Below are 17,848 nucleotides of genomic sequence, written 5' to 3' on the forward strand. Positions count from 1 at the left end.
GCCTCTTGCCTGGAATGTGAGCAGAGGAGCTGGATTCAGTTGCACCCACGCGCTCCCGGTCCCCACGGTGCCCCAGCCGCCAGCCCAGTGCCCGGCGTGTTCGACGATCGCTCTGCTTCCTGCCCCTGCCCCTGCCCCTGAGAGGCACCACAAGCCCATAACTTCTGTTGATTCCGTCATTACTTTGCCCTTAAAGGCTTACTTAGGTTGTAACAACAAATGGCTTTTAAAGTGATTTTTTTTTTCCCCGTCAAGTGACCTTCCTGATATTTGTGTAATAGTCCAAGATAGCCATCTTACTTTGAAAAATTCTTAAGACAGAAAGACCTCTTAGAGTGGCGGGCATTCTTTTCAGAACGAAGCTTTTCATTGCTTCGTGCCCCTCCTCTCCTCTCTAGGAGTCGAAGCCACTGGAGTGTGGGTAGGAGAGCCTTCTGTGGGTCCTCCTGACCTGCTCCGCGGGAGACCTCTCCTTCTAGGGCTGTGTTTCAAGTGTTAGTCCAGATTGTCTGCAGGTCATGAGTAGTTCCAAGAATAAGAGCGTTTGAGGAGCTCAAAGATGTTTAAAAACTAGAATTCGGGCTTAGTGGCTTCTCCAACAGCCTAGTTAATGAGCGATCCATTTGGGACTTGGCCCTGCCTTTCGACACTTTAGGGCTCTTGCCCTTTGGTGGCACTGCTTCTCAACGTGGGCCATCTCCCCCCATGTCAGCGGAGGCCCAGCTAGTGTTACTTGCTGTGGACACAGAAGTGGGTGGATCCAGAGTGTCCCAGACAGGCTGGGCAGGCGTTGTCTGTTTATTCTCCAGCGAAAGCTGTCGGCTCCGTGGCTGTCTCATCCCACCGGCCCACCAGCAGTTCAGGTTCTGAGTCCAAGCTTTGGAAAAGTTTTGCTAAAGGGCCCAGAGCTTTCAGTTTGTAGTTACAAAGCAGTACCTTTCTTTCTCATCAGATGGGAAACACGAGATCAGGCAAAGTGAAGGCAGAGCTGTGGTTGACGCGGGTATTAGTAGTGCCTTCTGTCCGTGCTACTGAATTCAAAATAAGTTTCCTCTATGCCAAATTCCCCCTGACGAATGCATGCGTCCACCCCTGTGGCCCCGACATTCTCTCCCCTAAGATAAGTCTGACCTGCTATTCTGTCTTTTCATAGGATGAATGTAAATACTGCATTTGCCCACAGTGAGTGGCTACAGTTTATACGAACTTCATATTTTCTTTAATGCTTCCTATGGAGGGTGTAAATCTCATGTCCACACAATTTGCCACACAATTTTGATAGAAGGAGTGTCTGGCTGGCAGAACGCTTGAATCATAAAGGAAGGTTTTCTGTTTTACAACTAAACTATCCAAAGACGATTTTTATTTCTTTCAATTCATTTTTTTTAAAGATTTTATTTATTTATTTGAGAGAAAGAGAGACAGCGATAGTGACAGAGATAGCGAGAGAGAGAGAGCACGGGCAGAGAGGAGAGGGAGAAGCAGGCTCCCCACTGAGCAGGGAGCCAGACGCAGAGCTCGATCCCAGGACCCTGAGATCATGACCTGAGCTGAAGGCAGACACTTAACCGACTGAGCCACCCAGGCGCCCCTTGTTCAATTCATTCTAAGAACAATTTGTGTGGGGGCTAAAGCCAGTCAAGTCAGGTTTGGTATGTTACATATTGTCCAACGTGTCCCATATGGTTTGAAGTAGAATGGAAGCTAGAGTTTGTAAGTTGCTTTCTGGAGTCCATATTTGTGGTGAAGGTCTTTTATTGACCACTGCCTTTAGTTTTTAAATCACATATAGTTGGGTTTAAATAACTGTTATGTTGACAGGTTTTGAAGACTGAAAGGTTTTCTGATGGAATAAGTTGTGTCATGGGGTCAGAGTGGGGAAAGCTGACAGTGATCCTTCCTGTTGGTCACACCATTTGGAAATGTGGCTGTTTACAAAGAATCATGGGTGTGCCATTCTGCTTGCCCCATAACTTGTCTTCCTGATAATGTCTCGTGTGGCCTCCCTCCCCCCAGTCCCTAACTTGGTGTCACTAGTAACAGGTGCAATTCCAGGTATATGGGGATGGGCTGTGGGAAGAGTTTGGGCAAAGTATTATTTTGCAGTGGATTAAACCCAAGTAACTTCTCTCTTATAGACATAAGGGTGTATTGTGTTGGTTTTATGTGTTGCATTGGTTTTGAAGAGAAGGCAGGACATTCATTCTGGTAGGTGTCAAAAAAGACCTCCCTAGCAATAAATGTAGTTCCTTGTGTCCTTCCCTTCCAGGAAGGTTGGTTGGTGTGCAGGGTGTGAGGATGGGAAACGATCAGCCTCATCTCCTAATCTTTCGTCCCCGTATATTACAAAAGTGAATGCAGTGGGGCCATTAGCACACGGCCTGACCCTGCGGTTCTCTGCCTGGTGGAATGAGCATATCTGGGTTGAATGGTTCATGTTTTGGGTCAGGACCCACCAGGTCACTGCACAAAAGCGGTAATGGCATTTTCTGCAGGGGAATCCATGGGCTGGGCAGACTGGGGCGTTGGAGGCCCATTCCCCAAGCCCCCTGCTTTTCCCTTCCAAGTTTTTCACTTCTAGGCAAATAAGGACCCACAGGAAGCCTGCTGAGTGTCAGCTGAGCCGCAAATGGCTCCCAGGTGCTCTGATTCCCTGTGGGACTTCTCTTTCTCCCCCGCATGAGATCTGATGAGCGTCTCTTTCTCCCCCGCATGAGATCTGATGAGCGTTCCCACTTTCTGGTCTTTCTCCTTGCCTTGGGGTGTTAGTTTGCTTTCCCAGATGAGCTTTGTTCTGTGTCCTCCCCACGCTTTGCCTGCACACAGGATGGTGACGCCCGCTGACAGCCTCAGTGTGGAATGGACAGCAGCCTGCTTCCCACTGTTTCTGGTGGTTGGCCTGAGGGTAGCTGTTTCTTGTCTGGGTGCTTACTCTCATGTTCTGTTGCCTTTGCTTCCAGTAAATATGAGGGGCTTGTTTTTAAGGTTTCTGAGGGGAGCCCAAAGCCTTTTTTTCCACATCCCACAACAGCTGCGATTGGAACAGTCGCCCTCTCCAGCTGCTTGGCCTGCCTCATCTGCCCTTTGGGTGTGAACATTCTCTTTTGATTTCTCTTTTGCTGTCCTCTTGCTTTTGTAGCTGTTGTTCTAAGCCCTAGTCCAGTCCATGACAGTGAGTGACTCTACCCCTGTCAACAGCAGGGCCTTGGAGAGGCCACAGGAGGTCACTGCTGAGTGAGAGACAGGGCCAGACTGGAAAGACCTCCAAGAGTGTGAAAAATACAGACACAAGGGTCTCAGAGGAAGAGAGAGCCAGTGGAAGCCCCAGAGGGAAGAGTCTGGGGGTCTAAGCAAGTGCTTAGTATCTTTCTTCCCACAAAGGAGGTCAGAGAAGCCACCATGACAGGCCCTTGAACCCCCTCTGCCCATCCCTCTGGAGCCTACACCACACAGCTCACCTCTCACCTGACCCCCTAATAAATCTTAGTGTAGCCAGCAGGTTGGTCACCTTTAATGCTTCACCATAAGGTCAGTGGGCCAGGTAGCATGGGCCAGGATGCTGCAGAGCCAGGAGTGACTGAGGCATTTGTTCGCCTCTAGATACAATGGAGTAACCACTCTGGGAGCCAGGGGGCAGTTTGTGTGCTGATTCTGCACAGCAGAGAAAGCAAAATAAGTAACGAAGAAGGAAATCCCCATATTATTTGTTGGTTCTTGTCCAAAGGGGCTGAATAGCTCCTTTCATCCAAAGTTAAGATATTTTCTTTTCTTTCCATTACTCTAACCCAAGTCATAGAAGGGACAAAAGAGGTAGAGGCACTTACAAGCCAAGTTTCTCTCTTCCTTGCAGACCGGAAAGGAAGCGGAGAGACGTCACACAAATCACCAACACCACCATGTCCAGCCGAGGCAGGAACAGCACAGTGGCGGACACCTATAATATCACAGACCCAGAAGAGCTCGAGACAGAATACCCTTTCTTTGAGAGCAGAGTAGATAACAAGGAGAGAACTGTCATCTCTAACCTCCGGCCTTTTACTTTGTACCGCATTGACATCCACAGCTGTAACCATGAGGCTGAGAAGCTGGGCTGCAGCGCCTCCAACTTTGTTTTTGCAAGAACCATGCCTGCAGGTAGGGTGTGATCCAGCGAACCCCACTCCTGACTCACTCACAGCCCAGTGGAGAAGCTTGTGTTTTATGAACACAAGGTGTGTCATCCAGGGCAATCACCCTTAGTCTCCATCCTGCTTATTGAAGAACGGGTGGGTATTTGTAGTCAACATGGTAGACTAGAAGCCCAGGGAATGGAGCCCATTCATAATGACATCATTTCAACCCAGTCTTCACACAAAGTCCTACAAGAGCAGGGAGCACCCTTCAGGGTCAACTCCCCTCCTCCCACTTGGTTCACATTGTACATTCCCATGGCCTTATTCCCCATTTGTGCACAGTCGTTCTTGAGTCATCAGGTTCAGTGGAATCAGTTAGCTGTCTTGATTCAGAGTGACATTTGCTCCTCAAAGTCAACTGCCGGAGTAGCCTTTGGTCCTGCCTCTTCGGTCTTCACCTTCCCCTTGGAAGTTAGAAGCTGCCTGTTGCTCACACCGCCATCCATCCATCTTTAAGGATAGGTGAACTGCCCATTCTCTTTCCTGCCGGGGTTAGCAGGTAGTAGAGAAGGAACCCAGAAGAAGTGGAATCTGGGAGGGGAACCTCCAGGGCACTGTGCTGGCGCTGACGCATAGCATGTCTCAAGGCCACTGTCAGCTTCCCTGGCCTCAGTTTCCCCACCCTTCTGGGAGAGACAGAAACCAGCTCGTTTCTCAGAGCCTTCCCCGGCTGTAACTTGCAGTGACCCTTGCTCAGCACTTGGCTTACTGCTTTACGCAGAAGCAAGAGCACAAGCGCCCAGCCTCGGCTAGCAGCGAGGCTGGAGGAAGGGTGGACGGTGGCCGCTGCGAGGGCCGGCTTCCCAGGGGCTTCCTCACAGGCCTAGCTTGAGGGCCATCCCTCATGCCTGCATCAAAGTTGCGTTGGCCGCATGCGGACAGATACAGACCCGGAAGGCTCCATGTGGCCACCTGGAGGCTTGCTGCCCCCGCCTCTGCCCACAAGACGCCTTTTCGATGCTGCTTGTGTTTGATGGCCTCACATCGTTTCCCTTCGTGAGTGGGAGAAGCCAAACAGCAGACATAAGTTACTCAAGCTGCCAGGGTTCTCCCACTGTACTTGATAGCAGGCTTTTTTGTTGGGGGAGGGGGTTTGCTGAGCGGAGAAGGATTGTGGCATCTTGAGACCCCCAGGTCATTAGATTGCTTGGATTCCAAACCCTGTGCTGTGTGTGAGCAGCCGGCCTTGGGGGAGTATATGTGGTCCCCGCCCTCAGCCCTGCACGCACAGACTGGGGGAGGGTAGCTCCCCTGGGGGGACCCGAATCCGTCTTTATCGCTTGTTTACATTGCTGCACAGAAGGAGCAGATGACATTCCTGGGCCGGTGACCTGGGAGTCGAGGCCTGAAAACTCCATCTTTCTAAAGTGGCCAGAACCTGAGAATCCCAATGGATTGATTCTAATGTATGAAATAAAATACGGATCACAAATCGAGGTAAGACTGGTGCAGTGGTCCGCATTGGGCTGTGTCCCCACTCCCCTTGATAGCATGTGCTGCGGGACAGGACAGGCCACCTCCCGGTTAGCTGAGGACTTAACCCCATAACAGAAACCAACTTTGTCACAGAAAACGATCTTTGGGCATAAGCTAGATTGTCTTTAAGAACTTTTCATCTTTCTGGAACTCTTTTTGATTACCAAAAAAATAGATATATATTTGGTTAGAACTTGGGTGTGTTTACAGTTACTGGAAGACTGCCTTTCAGCCTTGGTGTCTTCCCTGTTATTGCAAATCAGGATCATGGTCAGGTGGGATGCAAGAGATGGGGCAGCAGCAGGCACCCATTTCTCACATGCTTGTGTTTTATTTCCCCCAGGATCAGCGGGAATGTGTATCCAGACAGGAGTACAGGAAATATGGAGGCGCCAAGCTTAACCGGCTCAACCCGGGGAACTATACAGCCCGGATCCAGGCCACCTCTCTCTCCGGGAATGGGTCGTGGACGGATCCTGTGTTCTTCTATGTCCCAGCCAAAAGTAAGGCTTGGGGAAGGAGTAGCTGGAAGACGCGAAAGCGGGTTGGGCCGGGTTTGGGAAAGCCTGGGCTGGCGGGGCTCTCTTTGCCTTTCTTATTTTCCGTTGGAACCGAGCTGGCCAGATTTCAGAAGGGTCACACTTCTGCCAGCACCTCATTTGGGAGCTCAAGCAGGGGAGCTGCTGCTTGGAGTTCCTACCTCATTTGATGGGCAGGGAGAGGGTGTGAGCCGCTTTTGAGGGTGGGTCAGCAAGAAGCCTTTGCTCTGAATTTGCTTTTATGTTGGAAGCATTTTACAAAGCGCTGAATTGACCATTCCCCCTCTTGTCCAATTCAAGCTGCTGGTTAGGGCTCAGATTTAGGGCTTAGAATCCTAAGAGGTGACTGAAATCTGGGGGCCATCCGGTCCAGCCTGTTCCAGGGAAGGAGTCTTTGTGAGAGCACCTCAGACTAAGGCATTGTCCTCTTCACTGCCTGTCGGTAAAGTACAGATGCACTTTTAAAGCACTAACACACATCGAAAGCACACAGCGCTCGTGGTCTGGCACAGAGACTGGGCCATGTTGTGATTTTATGCTCAAGCATTGTCAAGACAGAATTCTTAGAAGGCCGTACTAGGCAAGGATTTCAGATTTGAAAACTGAGTCTTGTAAAATGTGTAAGTACACCATGGGCCCTATGCTTGCTTGGCCAAGGAAATCCAGTATTTTATTTGGTGACATAAATATTCCTCATTATTTCTACATTGAGTTTCTATTTCTTATTAGCAACCCAGTTTTTCAGATGATTTCCTGTCCAGATAATGGGATCTAATTTGGCATGACACCATTCCTCACTGCCCCACATGAAAGAGCAGCCCACCTTGCTTACTGGTGCTACTTTGGGTCCAGTGGGTGGTCCTCACATCCCTGGTCCCTCCCAGTGTCCACATCTGTGCTGCCCTGATCTGGCGTCTAAGTTTTTAAATTCAGGATTCAACCTATCCAGCCATCCACCTGGTTAGTGCCTAAGAGTCAAAGACAGGTATTTGAAAATCCTGATAGTACAGATACCAAAAGAAGGATGGCGTGCATAGAATTGCAGACCTTGAGGTAGCATTTTTTGAGCCTGGCACTGGGCCTGAGTTCAGGTTTTAGGGGTAAACAGCTTAAGCAGATAATTCCAACAACTTAGAGTCTGAATTCTCCATGGGGTCCACTAACCTGCTCTCACCAGCAAGCCTCTGCCACCCAGTCCTTCACAGGAATGCCTAGAACCATCTCCAGAGCCGTTTTCTCTTCTCCCCTTTTCTCTCTTCTCTGCATCCATCCCTTAGGAACAGAGCCTAGGTTTAGGGTATAGCATCAGGCCACAGTCTTTGAAATAGCAGCCTTGGCTTCTCTTTGGGGAGGACACGTTCCCCTCTGCCATTGCTACCCTGTCTTTAACCCTGGGAGTGCTGGGATGCCACTGGGAACCCCGAGAGCCCCTTGATGGACTCTGTCCAGCAGAAATTGGCACGTACTGCAGGAAAATGAGATCTGCATGCCTGCTTTGCTGTTTGTCCTTATGTCAGACAAGCCTCCCCTGCTACAGCGTAGCCTCTTTTCCTCTTGTTTAATCCTCAGAGGAGACGGAAGCTTTGCAAGCTTTCTGGCAACCGCTGTCCTTTTAGGAACCCTTCATGTGCTTGAATGCTATTAAATGACTCTTCAGACTTTTCTTCTCCAGACTAAATAATCTCCAGTCTCTTGGCCTTTTCTTGTTGCCCAGTCGCAGAGACCAATTTTCTAGCCATTTCATCATTTTGCTCCTCTCTGGCTGTGTTCCAGTTTCTCCGTTTCCCCACTGAAATGTGAAACTCAGAACACGGTACAACCTGACCAGTGGGCTAAGTGAGACGAATATAAGAAGTTGTCCTCGGGAAGAAAAGCTAAAACTCGGCTGGCTTCCCAAAGGCAGTGAAAACTTCAGAGTAGTTTCAAGAATTAGAAAATGCAGGCGGTGCATCCATGTTGAGAGTGATCTGATGAAAACGTCCTTCATTTTAAAAATTAAAATAGTGTTAATAAGCCATAAAGCAGCGTAATGATGATGATGATTTTTAGTGGCAAAATAATCACTGATGCATAACTTCTAGTAGGTGTCACTGGGTCTCCTGTGAGTTCCATCATTTCCGCTTGGACATCTCTACTTGGGTGTCGCATGTGTACCTCCCACTCCTTGTGCACAGAACCGAAATCACGGTTGCTGCCCTCAGAGTATCTTATCTCTCTGTCCTTTGTTCCCAAGGTCAGTCAGTGGTGCCATAATCCACGCCCCGTGCAAGCCTGAAACCTTGCAGTCATCCTCCTCTCTCTCTCTCTCTCTCTCTCTCTCTCTCTCCAGCCACCCATTTCTCATCCAACCCCCAGTCCCATTGATTCTGTGTCACTGAAATCCAGCTCCTACTGCCACCACCACTGCCTCAGCTCACAGCCTCTGGGGTGCTTGCTTTGGGGGCAGATCTGAGCTGTGGGGGCAGGAACGGTCCCGGGACCACGGCTTCCCAGCTGCCTGTGTGACCCTGGAGAGGACAGTTATCTCTGTGAGTCATCTTCTTTCGTAGCAAAGGAGCAGCGGTCTCTTCGTGAGGTCTGGGCTGGATAATGCAGAACATAGCCAGGTCCCCTCCCACCCCCTGGCACCCTCCAAGATGTGGTGGCCGTGCCTCCTGCGTGCCGCCAGCCCCCTGCAGGCCGTCCTCAGGCAGCACCCTCCCAACATACACAGATCTGCTCGGATCACTGTGGGGCCCGAGAGCTCGCACTGGCTCCCTTTAATCTGCAGAATGAGGTTCAAACTGCCTGGCTTGAACAGGCCCCTTGGGAGCCAGCCCTGCTTCTCCCCAGTATCCTCTCCAACTCTTCCTCTGCACTTGGAAAGCTTCCCCTGACTCCCTTCTCTACTCTACTTTCTTCTCCACATCCTTGCAATGTGGGCGTCCTTGCAGTGTGGGCGTCCTTGCAGTGTGGGCGTTGTGCCACCTGCAAACACACGGACATTTGGCTTCCGGCAGAGTCTTCAAAGCTGTGCAACAGCGTCCCCGGTGTCCAGCCTGGCACCTGTCCTTGCAGTGTGGGCGTCCTTGCAGTGTGGGCGTCCTTGCAGTGTGGGCGTCCTTGCAGTGTGGGCGTCCTTGCAGTGTGGGCGGTCCACCTTTTTGGTTGTTGTGCCACCTGCAAACACACGGACATTTGGCTTCCGGCAGAGTCTTCAAAGCTGTGCAACAGCGTCCCCGGTGTCCAGCCTGGCACCTGTCATCGAAGTGCTGGTGACGGGGATGAGCAGGTGCTGTGGTCAGGCTTATAACTAGACCCTAATGTTTGGGGAGAATTCAGAGCAACTTTGGCAAGGGGTGCCATCCAGTTAGGTGTTTTTAAATCGCCTGTGGAACTGTCTTAAGACAGATAAAGGTCCATTTGGGTAGAATACTCATTATGGCTTTTGTGTACCTATCACTTTATTATCTGAAAAGCCTGTTTAAAAATGGTGGGGCATCCTTGATCAGACCTACTCGCCCTTGCCTGATGATCTGGCATCAGTAAAGCTTGAAGAGATTTGGCTCCATGTCTGCCACCGCTGTGCCTATACATTTCCTGGAAAGGTGACCAAAATGCAACACACAAGTGAGCAAAGTGAAGAGATTTCCTGCGTGATTCTAAATAATTTCAGATTTTGCGTGATGATTGTTTAGCTTTTCAGTGAGGAATAGCAAATCAGATTTGGGAATCGACTTTCAATTATATGCTTAATCTTCATGGTTGCCTTTATTTAACTATTGGATAAGAGAACATTACTCACTTTCCTTGGAAATATAGGAATATATGCATTCACTGAATTGATGAAAATGTTTTCCGTCTGTTCATCACAAACAGTAACTACTCAACTTCTGTGTTGCACATAATGCATATGTAAAAACAGCCTGGGGCACCTGGGTGCCTCAGTCCGTTAAGCGTCTGCCTTTGGCTCAGGTCATGATCCTGGAGTCCTGGGATCGAGCCCCACATCGGGCTCCCTGCTCAGAGGGGAGTCTGCTTCTCCCTCTGCCCCTCCCCCTGCTTGTGCTCTCTCCCTCCCCAAATAAATAAATAAAATCTTTTTAAAAGACTTAAAAAGATTTAAAAGATCACACACACACACACACACACACACAGTCATTAAATTACATACAAAGATTATTTTACTCAAACCCACCATTTGAACTATTATTTCAGGATATACTCTACTTTAAAAATGAGTTACTCCTCTGTGTGCACTTATTTTATCTTTTTTTTTTCCAAATAACTCAGAATTTTTTGCTCTTCTATCTGATACTGTTTACCTTCAGAATTCCTAGTCTGCCCTATGCGATAGGGCAGTAAAGGAATGTTGGGTTTTTTTTTTTTTCATACTTCCAGCTAAAAAAACAAAACAAAACAAGAAGTGACCAGCCTGTGCACCTAGTGACATTTTCTCGTTCCCCCTGTTTCCGCAGTAACGTATGAAAACTTCATCCATCTGATCATAGCTCTGCCCGTTGCCGTCCTGTTGATAGTGGGAGGGCTGGTTATAATGTTGTACGTCTTCCACAGGAAAAGGTGAGTGACTCCGTGAGAAGCTGACACCTCTTGTGGCTACGCGGCCTGCTGATTTGAACTCAAGTTCAAGGAAACGTCTTGAGAATTTTGAGGAAATATCCTATGGATTGGGAAACCTGGTTTTCCCATCCGGTGTTCCTCCCAGGAAAAAGAGAGCATTTGCTAATGATTCAGCAACAATAGAAAGTGTGTCTGGGGCCCGTACGGCTCATGCCCTCACTCAGATACTGCTGCGCACGCAGGGACTTTTCCAGCCTTTTCTGTCCAGTAGGCCTTTCAGTTTCTGATGAAGTAAAGAAACAAAGGTGTCTTAAAAAGCTTGAATCCAAGGCCACTGAAGAAGCCCAAAGACGTGTTAGCGAGATGGCTTCGGGGCCCGACGGGGGAGTGTAGGCGAGAGCCGGTGGACGGGAACTGGCCCTCGCTCCCCCCCTCTGGATACCCACTTAGCGGAACAGGACAAATAAAACGGATAGAGCAGGGATGACGTGTGCGGACATGGGGTTTTTTAACCTGAATTTTGTCCTTCTGACAGAAATAACAGCAGGCTGGGGAATGGAGTGCTGTACGCGTCCGTGAACCCAGAGTACTTCAGCGCCGCCGACGGTAAGCAGCTAAGCCAAGGTCGCCGCCTGGGGACGTCCCAGATCGGGGAGCTTTCTGGAATGTGGCTAACTTAGGGGGAAGAGGTTTGCTTTATGTTGAGGTAACTTTGGCCTCAATATATGTCTTGGTGAACACTTTTTTTGAAGTTTTTAGCAGTTCCCTGAGTATGTAGAAAATTCTGGGACTGTACGGAATGCCCCAAAGAAAAACAGGCTTCAGAAATGACTGGTCAGCGCGGTAATCAATTTACTTAATTGCCTGAAATTTTACGCTAGAATGACAAAAGCTGTTTTAATTGTTGACATGTAGTCAGAAGATACGCCGCAGCTGACCAAACAGTCCCCTTTTTAAGCTTGTTTCAGCTTGAGTTTCGTATCACTGTGACTGTCTTTGACCACTCACGGCTTCCCTGCGTTTTTCTGTCTTGGAGTTTTTCTGTTCGCCCCCTCCTGACTGGGATCGCACGATTTATACCCCCACGGCCCATTCACATACCCTTGGGTAATAACTCACGAGGGCCGTTTAGTTAAGTGACTGAGAAGGTCTGACTTGGAAGTTGGGATGTACTCCATGGATAGTTCTTTCTTTTTTCCTTGTTTGCTGTCTCTTCTCCCTCGTGGGTTTGAATCCAGACCTTGCAAAGTCAGTCCAGGCAGGGCATTGGTCCTGGAGTCCGGTGATACTGGCACCATTACCTGGCACTTTCCCGGGGGGGGGGGGTATAAATGCTGTCCCATTTGATCCCTACATCCCTGTAAGGTGGCTTTTCTTAGGCCTGCCTGTGTGTAGGTGAGGCAGGGAGGTTCAGAGGACAGGCTTACCCCCAGGTCACATAGGGAGGCAGTTGAGAAGTCGGGGTGACACAGTCTCTGGCATCTTGTCGACAGTGGGATGCAGTCACCGTGGAAAAGGACGGTGAGGTCCTCGGGGCAGGCAGGGAGGCTAACCCACGGAGGAGCTGCGTTGGGTTCGTCAGGTGAATGAATAAGTACTGAAATCGAGTAAATGCGTTTAGAAAAACTGCCTCTTTCTTGGTGTCAGGTGAAGTGAAAGTAGAGGTAGATGTATAGGAGATAGGAGATGGATTCGTGATTATTCTGATTGATTATCCTGATCAGAGGGAAGACAGGAAAACACTTCGACACTCTAAAAGCCCTATATAAATGTGTAAGTTTCCCTACGATTTCTTTAACAATTTCTGTTTTAGTTCTGTTTACAGTAAAGTCAGTCAAAAGCAGCCTCCCCTGAGTAGGAATCAAGTGCAGAATAATGACATTATTTCTGATTCTATAAAGATCTCACAAAATTTTTAATAGACATATATGTGTATTTGTATGTACATATACGTACATCTCTCTGTACTCCTATATATAATGTATGTATGTATATAAGGCATAGAGAACATTCTGGAAGGATACTCACCAAACTTTAGTAGTTACTTGTGGAGAGGATCTTTTTCTTTATTCAAAAAAAAAAAAAACAAAGATTTTTATGCGTTGTTTGTATAAATGATAGCTTTTTTAAAAAAAGTAAGGTAAGGAGTCATTATACACCCTATGGAATTTATGGGGAAACTGCAAGGCCACTTTCCCTCTCTGTAAAGGTGGAATAAGACTATTCCAGAGACTTTGCTCTGCTTTGAAATAAAGCACAGGAGACTGGCATTTGCAGTTTTGTCTATGAGGTGTCCAGGAAGTTTGGAAAGAGCATTAATATAATATCAGACAGTACTGGTGATTTGAATTCAAATTGTGTATCTTTCCAGAACTACATTCATAATATGCCTTGATTCTTCTTTAAAAATAAAATAAACAAAGCCCAAACTCATTGGCACCCAGTCCAACAGGTAGGAACACCGTCACCTCATTTGAACTTAATGTATTCGGCCTTTTGACAAGCACCTTATACCTAGTTTCCTCAAGGGGTGACAAAATGACATTGCAGTTTGCAAATGCTTCAAAAACTTCTTTCTCCAAAAGCTAATCTGCATGTCACCATTCTCCAGAGTACACCGAAAATCCCCTGTAGGGAAGTGCTGATAACATTGTGCATGTCACCTACAGCTGGCTGGCAGGGCTTAGGAATGCCGGTTCAAGTGAGAGCTGCTGGGGTGAATTTAGAGGAAGGATTGCGAGTATTGACTTCAGGGACCTCCCAAGAAAGGACTGTGATTGGTTTTAACTCCGTATTCTACGGTGTGCTACATAGTTAATTCCGATTAAAAGCAAGCCTGGATTTTCAGGGATAAATGGATAGAGGCAGTGTCTCTTTATCCTTTCCAAGGGGTATTATGAAGAGTCTTATCTACGGGCTTGTCTTGCATACTTACTCTCTGAAGCAAGCATCGGCCTCTTCTCCAGGGCTGTGTGGCATCTAAGCCATGCAGAGGGGAGACTTCCATTTATGAAATTCCAAAACACACATGTGATGTGAAATCCAAAAATGTGTATGAGAGAAAATTCTAGATTGATTAATAGAGGCCATATTGGACCCTCCTCGGGGGTATAAATTGGTGGTATCTCCTGGCCCTAATTGATAGACATCTTTTCTTTAAGACATCATTTAAAGGTTAAATGCATGGGATCCGGGGATGTTAGAATACAGCTGTCCACCCCCTGTGTCTCTCGCAGGCCACAGGCTCAAGGTTAATGTCCAAAAGCATAAACGCAAACACAGATGCCATCCCAGCTTCCCAGTCCTGCACTTCTTGAGCCAGGACCGCCTCCTTCCTAACAGTTAGTGTGAGGCGGAGGCCGCTGGGGACTCCGTTCTCAGGCAAGGACGTAAGCACCAGTGTTAGAGGAATATCGTTAGAATTGAAATTTCTTATGGTTGATTTTTTAATTTTTTAGTTTTTTAGTTTTCATTCTGCCCATCCGAGTTGTGGGACAGATCTTCTGTTTTGGTTCTCTTTTCTTTCTTACCTCCCTTCTCCCTTTTCTTCTCTCTTTTCCTTTCTGCCTACCTAGAATTACTTATTTAATTCCTTAAACCAGATTGACCAAAAGCCTGGGCTGGAGAAGTCCTAGTCGGGCTCCGTCTTAGCATGTCCCACCTCCCAGCCCCTCACCCCCCAGTGGTGGGGGGGGGGGCTCCCCTGAGTTCACGGAGCACAGGCCAGAGCCCCAGGGAGACTCCTGTGCTCATCAGCTGCCCCTCCACCCTGCTCACGACGGAATGCTCCTCGGTGTCAGAGCTCAGTTGCTTCTGTGCCCTTTAGACGGCCCGGGGTCTTGGTGAGGCTGGAGACACTTGTCTGGATGACAACGGTGCTACTAACGGAAATATAATGCCAGTCCCATATGTAACCTCAAGTTTTTCTAGTGGCCAATTAAAAAAAAAAAAGTATAAAAGAAACAGGTGAAGTATTAATGATATGCTTTATTTAACTCAATATATGCAAAGTATTGTCAATTTTTATATGTACTCAGTATAAAAACCATTGAAATATTTACATGATTTCCTGTGCTAGGTCTTTGTGGGGTTTTTTGGTTTTTGTTTTTTTAAGTTTTGTTTATTTAAGTAATCTCTACCCCCAACACGGGGCTCAAAGTCACGACCCCGAGATCAAGAGTCGCATGCTCCTCCAACTGAGCCAGACGGGCGCCCCTAAGTCTCTGAAACCTGTTGTGAATTCTGTACTTAGCACATCTCAAATTGGACCCCTTTGTGGTTCTGCTATGCTGTTAGTGTCCTCAAATTATCGCAGAACCTTGAAGACTTGAAATACAGTATTTGATGGCGTGGCTGCCTTACAGAACTTTCAGGACAAGCCGCGTCACTGTTCCTGATGATCTCTGTGGCCTTTAGGAAGTGGCGTCTTGTGTTCTTTGGTGTCCCCCCAAAAGCACGTTTGGCCCAGGGGCCCCTGGCCTTACCTGGCTCAGTTCTGGTTTCTTCTCTAGTGTACGTACCTGACGAGTGGGAGGTTGCTCGAGAGAAGATCACCATGAGCCGAGAGCTGGGCCAGGGCTCCTTTGGGATGGTATACGAAGGAGTCGCCAAAGGCGTGGTTAAAGATGAGCCCGAAACCAGGGTGGCCATTAAAACAGTGAACGAGGCTGCGAGCATGCGCGAAAGGATTGAATTTCTCAATGAGGCTTCAGTGATGAAGGAGTTCAATTGTCACCACGTGGTAAGAGACAGCCCTGAGGAGCCAGAACCTGACACAGGGAGAGCCCTTCCCTGGAGCCCCCCAGGGTGTCCGTGGCCTCATTGGGGGGTTGGTGTCTCCCCTCCCCCTGCCTTCCAGAGTCCCCCGTCACCTCACGGTTGCCCTTAGACATCTGTGCATGGGAGGCGGACCCCGGCCAGTGGAGCCCCCTGTGGCCTGCTCATCTGGGCTCTGCAGGTCCCAGCAGCGTGGGTGGGGACAGTCGGGGCAACCCTCACCTTCTGAGTCCTTCTCTTTGTCATTCCTCTCAGGTGCGGTTGCTGGGCGTGGTGTCCCAGGGCCAGCCGACGCTGGTCATCATGGAACTGATGACACGGGGGGATCTCAAAAGCTATCTCAGGTCTCTGAGGCCAGAAATAGAGGTCAGTTTTGGTTTTAACCGACTTTGCACGTTACCCGTCCTTTCTTCTTTAGAGCCCTCCCCCAGGAGATCCGGTGTCTTTAAATCTACTTACTTTCAGCATTGACTGTTTCTTGCCGCATTCTTGGTTATAGGCCCTTTATATGAAAGATTTCCCTGACTAGAGGGGACCTTGAGATCTTGGGGGAGGCACTTGCCATCCCTCAAATTCCCCCGTCCCTAACCCCTCTGCACGTCTGTTCCTGCATTCCCACCACCAGCAGTTACCCAGTTACCTCCTCCACCACCGGCACTCCCTGATTTCCACCTGTCAGGGCTGCTCCCTCCCTGAAGTCTTTCCTGACACACACACCACCACCACCACCACCCCGCCAGGAGGAACCCCTCCCTCCTCTGACTTCTCTCCTCTCCTAGCACAGACTCTCTCCTCTTTGGTTCTCTGAGTGGATCCCCTTCCACCCCATCATGTTCGGCGTTTCAGCCCGGGCCCAGCCACCAGTTTGTGGTCCATGTTTGTGGCAGGCGGTCTTTCAGTAAACGCTTGTCAGAGTTCAGTGTCAGGTGGGCACGATTCTTGTGCCGGGGTGGTTTCTCCCACCCAGCTCCGTGCACAAGACATCCTCTCCTTCACAAGCCCCCTCCACCCACACACGCCCCCCCACCCCCGACCCCGACGCTGTCCACAGTCTGCGCCTTGGAGACCTAGAAGCTCTGTTTCTCAAACTCTGCATCCGCCTTTCAGGCTGGATCCAGAGGCAGAGCGACAAGCACCTCAGCGGCACAGTCTCTGCTTCGTCTAGTCAGAAAGATCAATCTGTGTTATGAGCTTCAAAGTCTAAACCGGCTGAAATCCTGTGTAGTTTCTCATGAGTCCCCGTGGTGCCTCCCCTCCTGTGGCAGGAGCCCACAGCCAGCTTTTTAGCATATGGAAGCATGACTTGTAAGTGAGGAATTCTAAGTCAGCCGGTAGAGAAACACTTACAGATAATACCAGCAGCACGTGCCTTTCCGTGGCCGCCGCGGTGGGTGTCAGGTCCTCACTCTCACACTGACTCTGCTCCGCACAGGCTTTGCACCTGCTTATGTCTGCCGGCATCCTTCCCTTTCTCTCCCCCTTTTGAATTTCTCCAGCCTTTCCCTGTGTGAGTTGAATCTTTTGTTTTCTTTTAATCTGCAACTTAATGTTCCCCCAAGTGGTAGTTCCTTAATTTGAGTTCTGCGCACCTGTTCCCGTGTGGCTTCCTTTAGTCACGGCAGACGGTGCTTGTGGTTCCGTGAGGGTCACGAGGCCGAGTGTGGCCCGGGGCCCCGAGAGCAGGGCGATGTAGAGCACGCCCCCCCTCTGCTCTACCACCGTGGGTCCCCAGCGCCCCTGGATCTTAATGCCCTTTCCCAGCTCACCTGGGTAATACACAAGCCAGCATGGAGGGGAGCCGCAGCATCAGGTGGGGGCTAGGGGCGCGTGGCAGCATATTTCTTATCAGATGCAGTCAAGGCACCTCTGAAAAGTACGGAGCCCTCACTCCCCGCATCCCCGATTTCAGGCACAGAATAAACATTTGGAACACGTCGTCTCAGTCCTGGCTCTGCCGCTCAGCTGTCTGCCGTCCTCAGGCAGCCGCTCCGGGCCTCTGCACCTTGGCTTCCTCACGTGTAAAATAAGAGGGTTGGACGAGATGATTACCCAAGTCCTTTCAGATCTAAAATTCACTCTTAGATTTGTCAGATTTAAACTTGTTCTTTCTAGCTCATGTCGAGTATAAAAATATGTATGCTTGTCCTGCAGACTCATTATATTCTGCTGGCATCTTCTCCCCAAGTGAAGACTTGCTCATTTACTTTGCTAAATGTGGGTGTTTGTGTACACATGTCTTCAGTAGCTCTAAGCAAATTAAAGATCTCCGCTCGCTCAGATGTCTGGAAGATCGGCGCCGCAGCACCACGAGCCGACAAGATGTCA

The 17,848-nt window shown here is 49.1% G+C and overlaps 1 protein-coding gene across 1 annotated transcript in view; it reads left to right on the forward strand.

The window, feature by feature from the left end:
• Positions 1 to 17,848, forward strand: part of IGF1R (insulin like growth factor 1 receptor) — a 294,529-nt gene that overhangs the window by 249,499 nt on the left and 27,182 nt on the right. The window contains exons 11-17 of the mRNA XM_040642718.1: positions 3,851 to 4,134; positions 5,473 to 5,609; positions 5,992 to 6,151; positions 10,645 to 10,747; positions 11,283 to 11,353; positions 15,259 to 15,488; positions 15,779 to 15,889. Coding sequence (XP_040498652.1) covers positions 3,851 to 4,134; positions 5,473 to 5,609; positions 5,992 to 6,151; positions 10,645 to 10,747; positions 11,283 to 11,353; positions 15,259 to 15,488; positions 15,779 to 15,889 — 1,096 coding nt within the window. The remainder of the gene's footprint in view (positions 1 to 3,850; positions 4,135 to 5,472; positions 5,610 to 5,991; positions 6,152 to 10,644; positions 10,748 to 11,282; positions 11,354 to 15,258; positions 15,489 to 15,778; positions 15,890 to 17,848) is intronic.

This window comes from Ursus maritimus, unplaced genomic scaffold (genome assembly GCF_017311325.1).
Source record: "Ursus maritimus isolate PB19 unplaced genomic scaffold, ASM1731132v1 scaffold_27, whole genome shotgun sequence".
Lineage (NCBI taxonomy): Eukaryota > Metazoa > Chordata > Mammalia > Carnivora > Ursidae > Ursus > Ursus maritimus.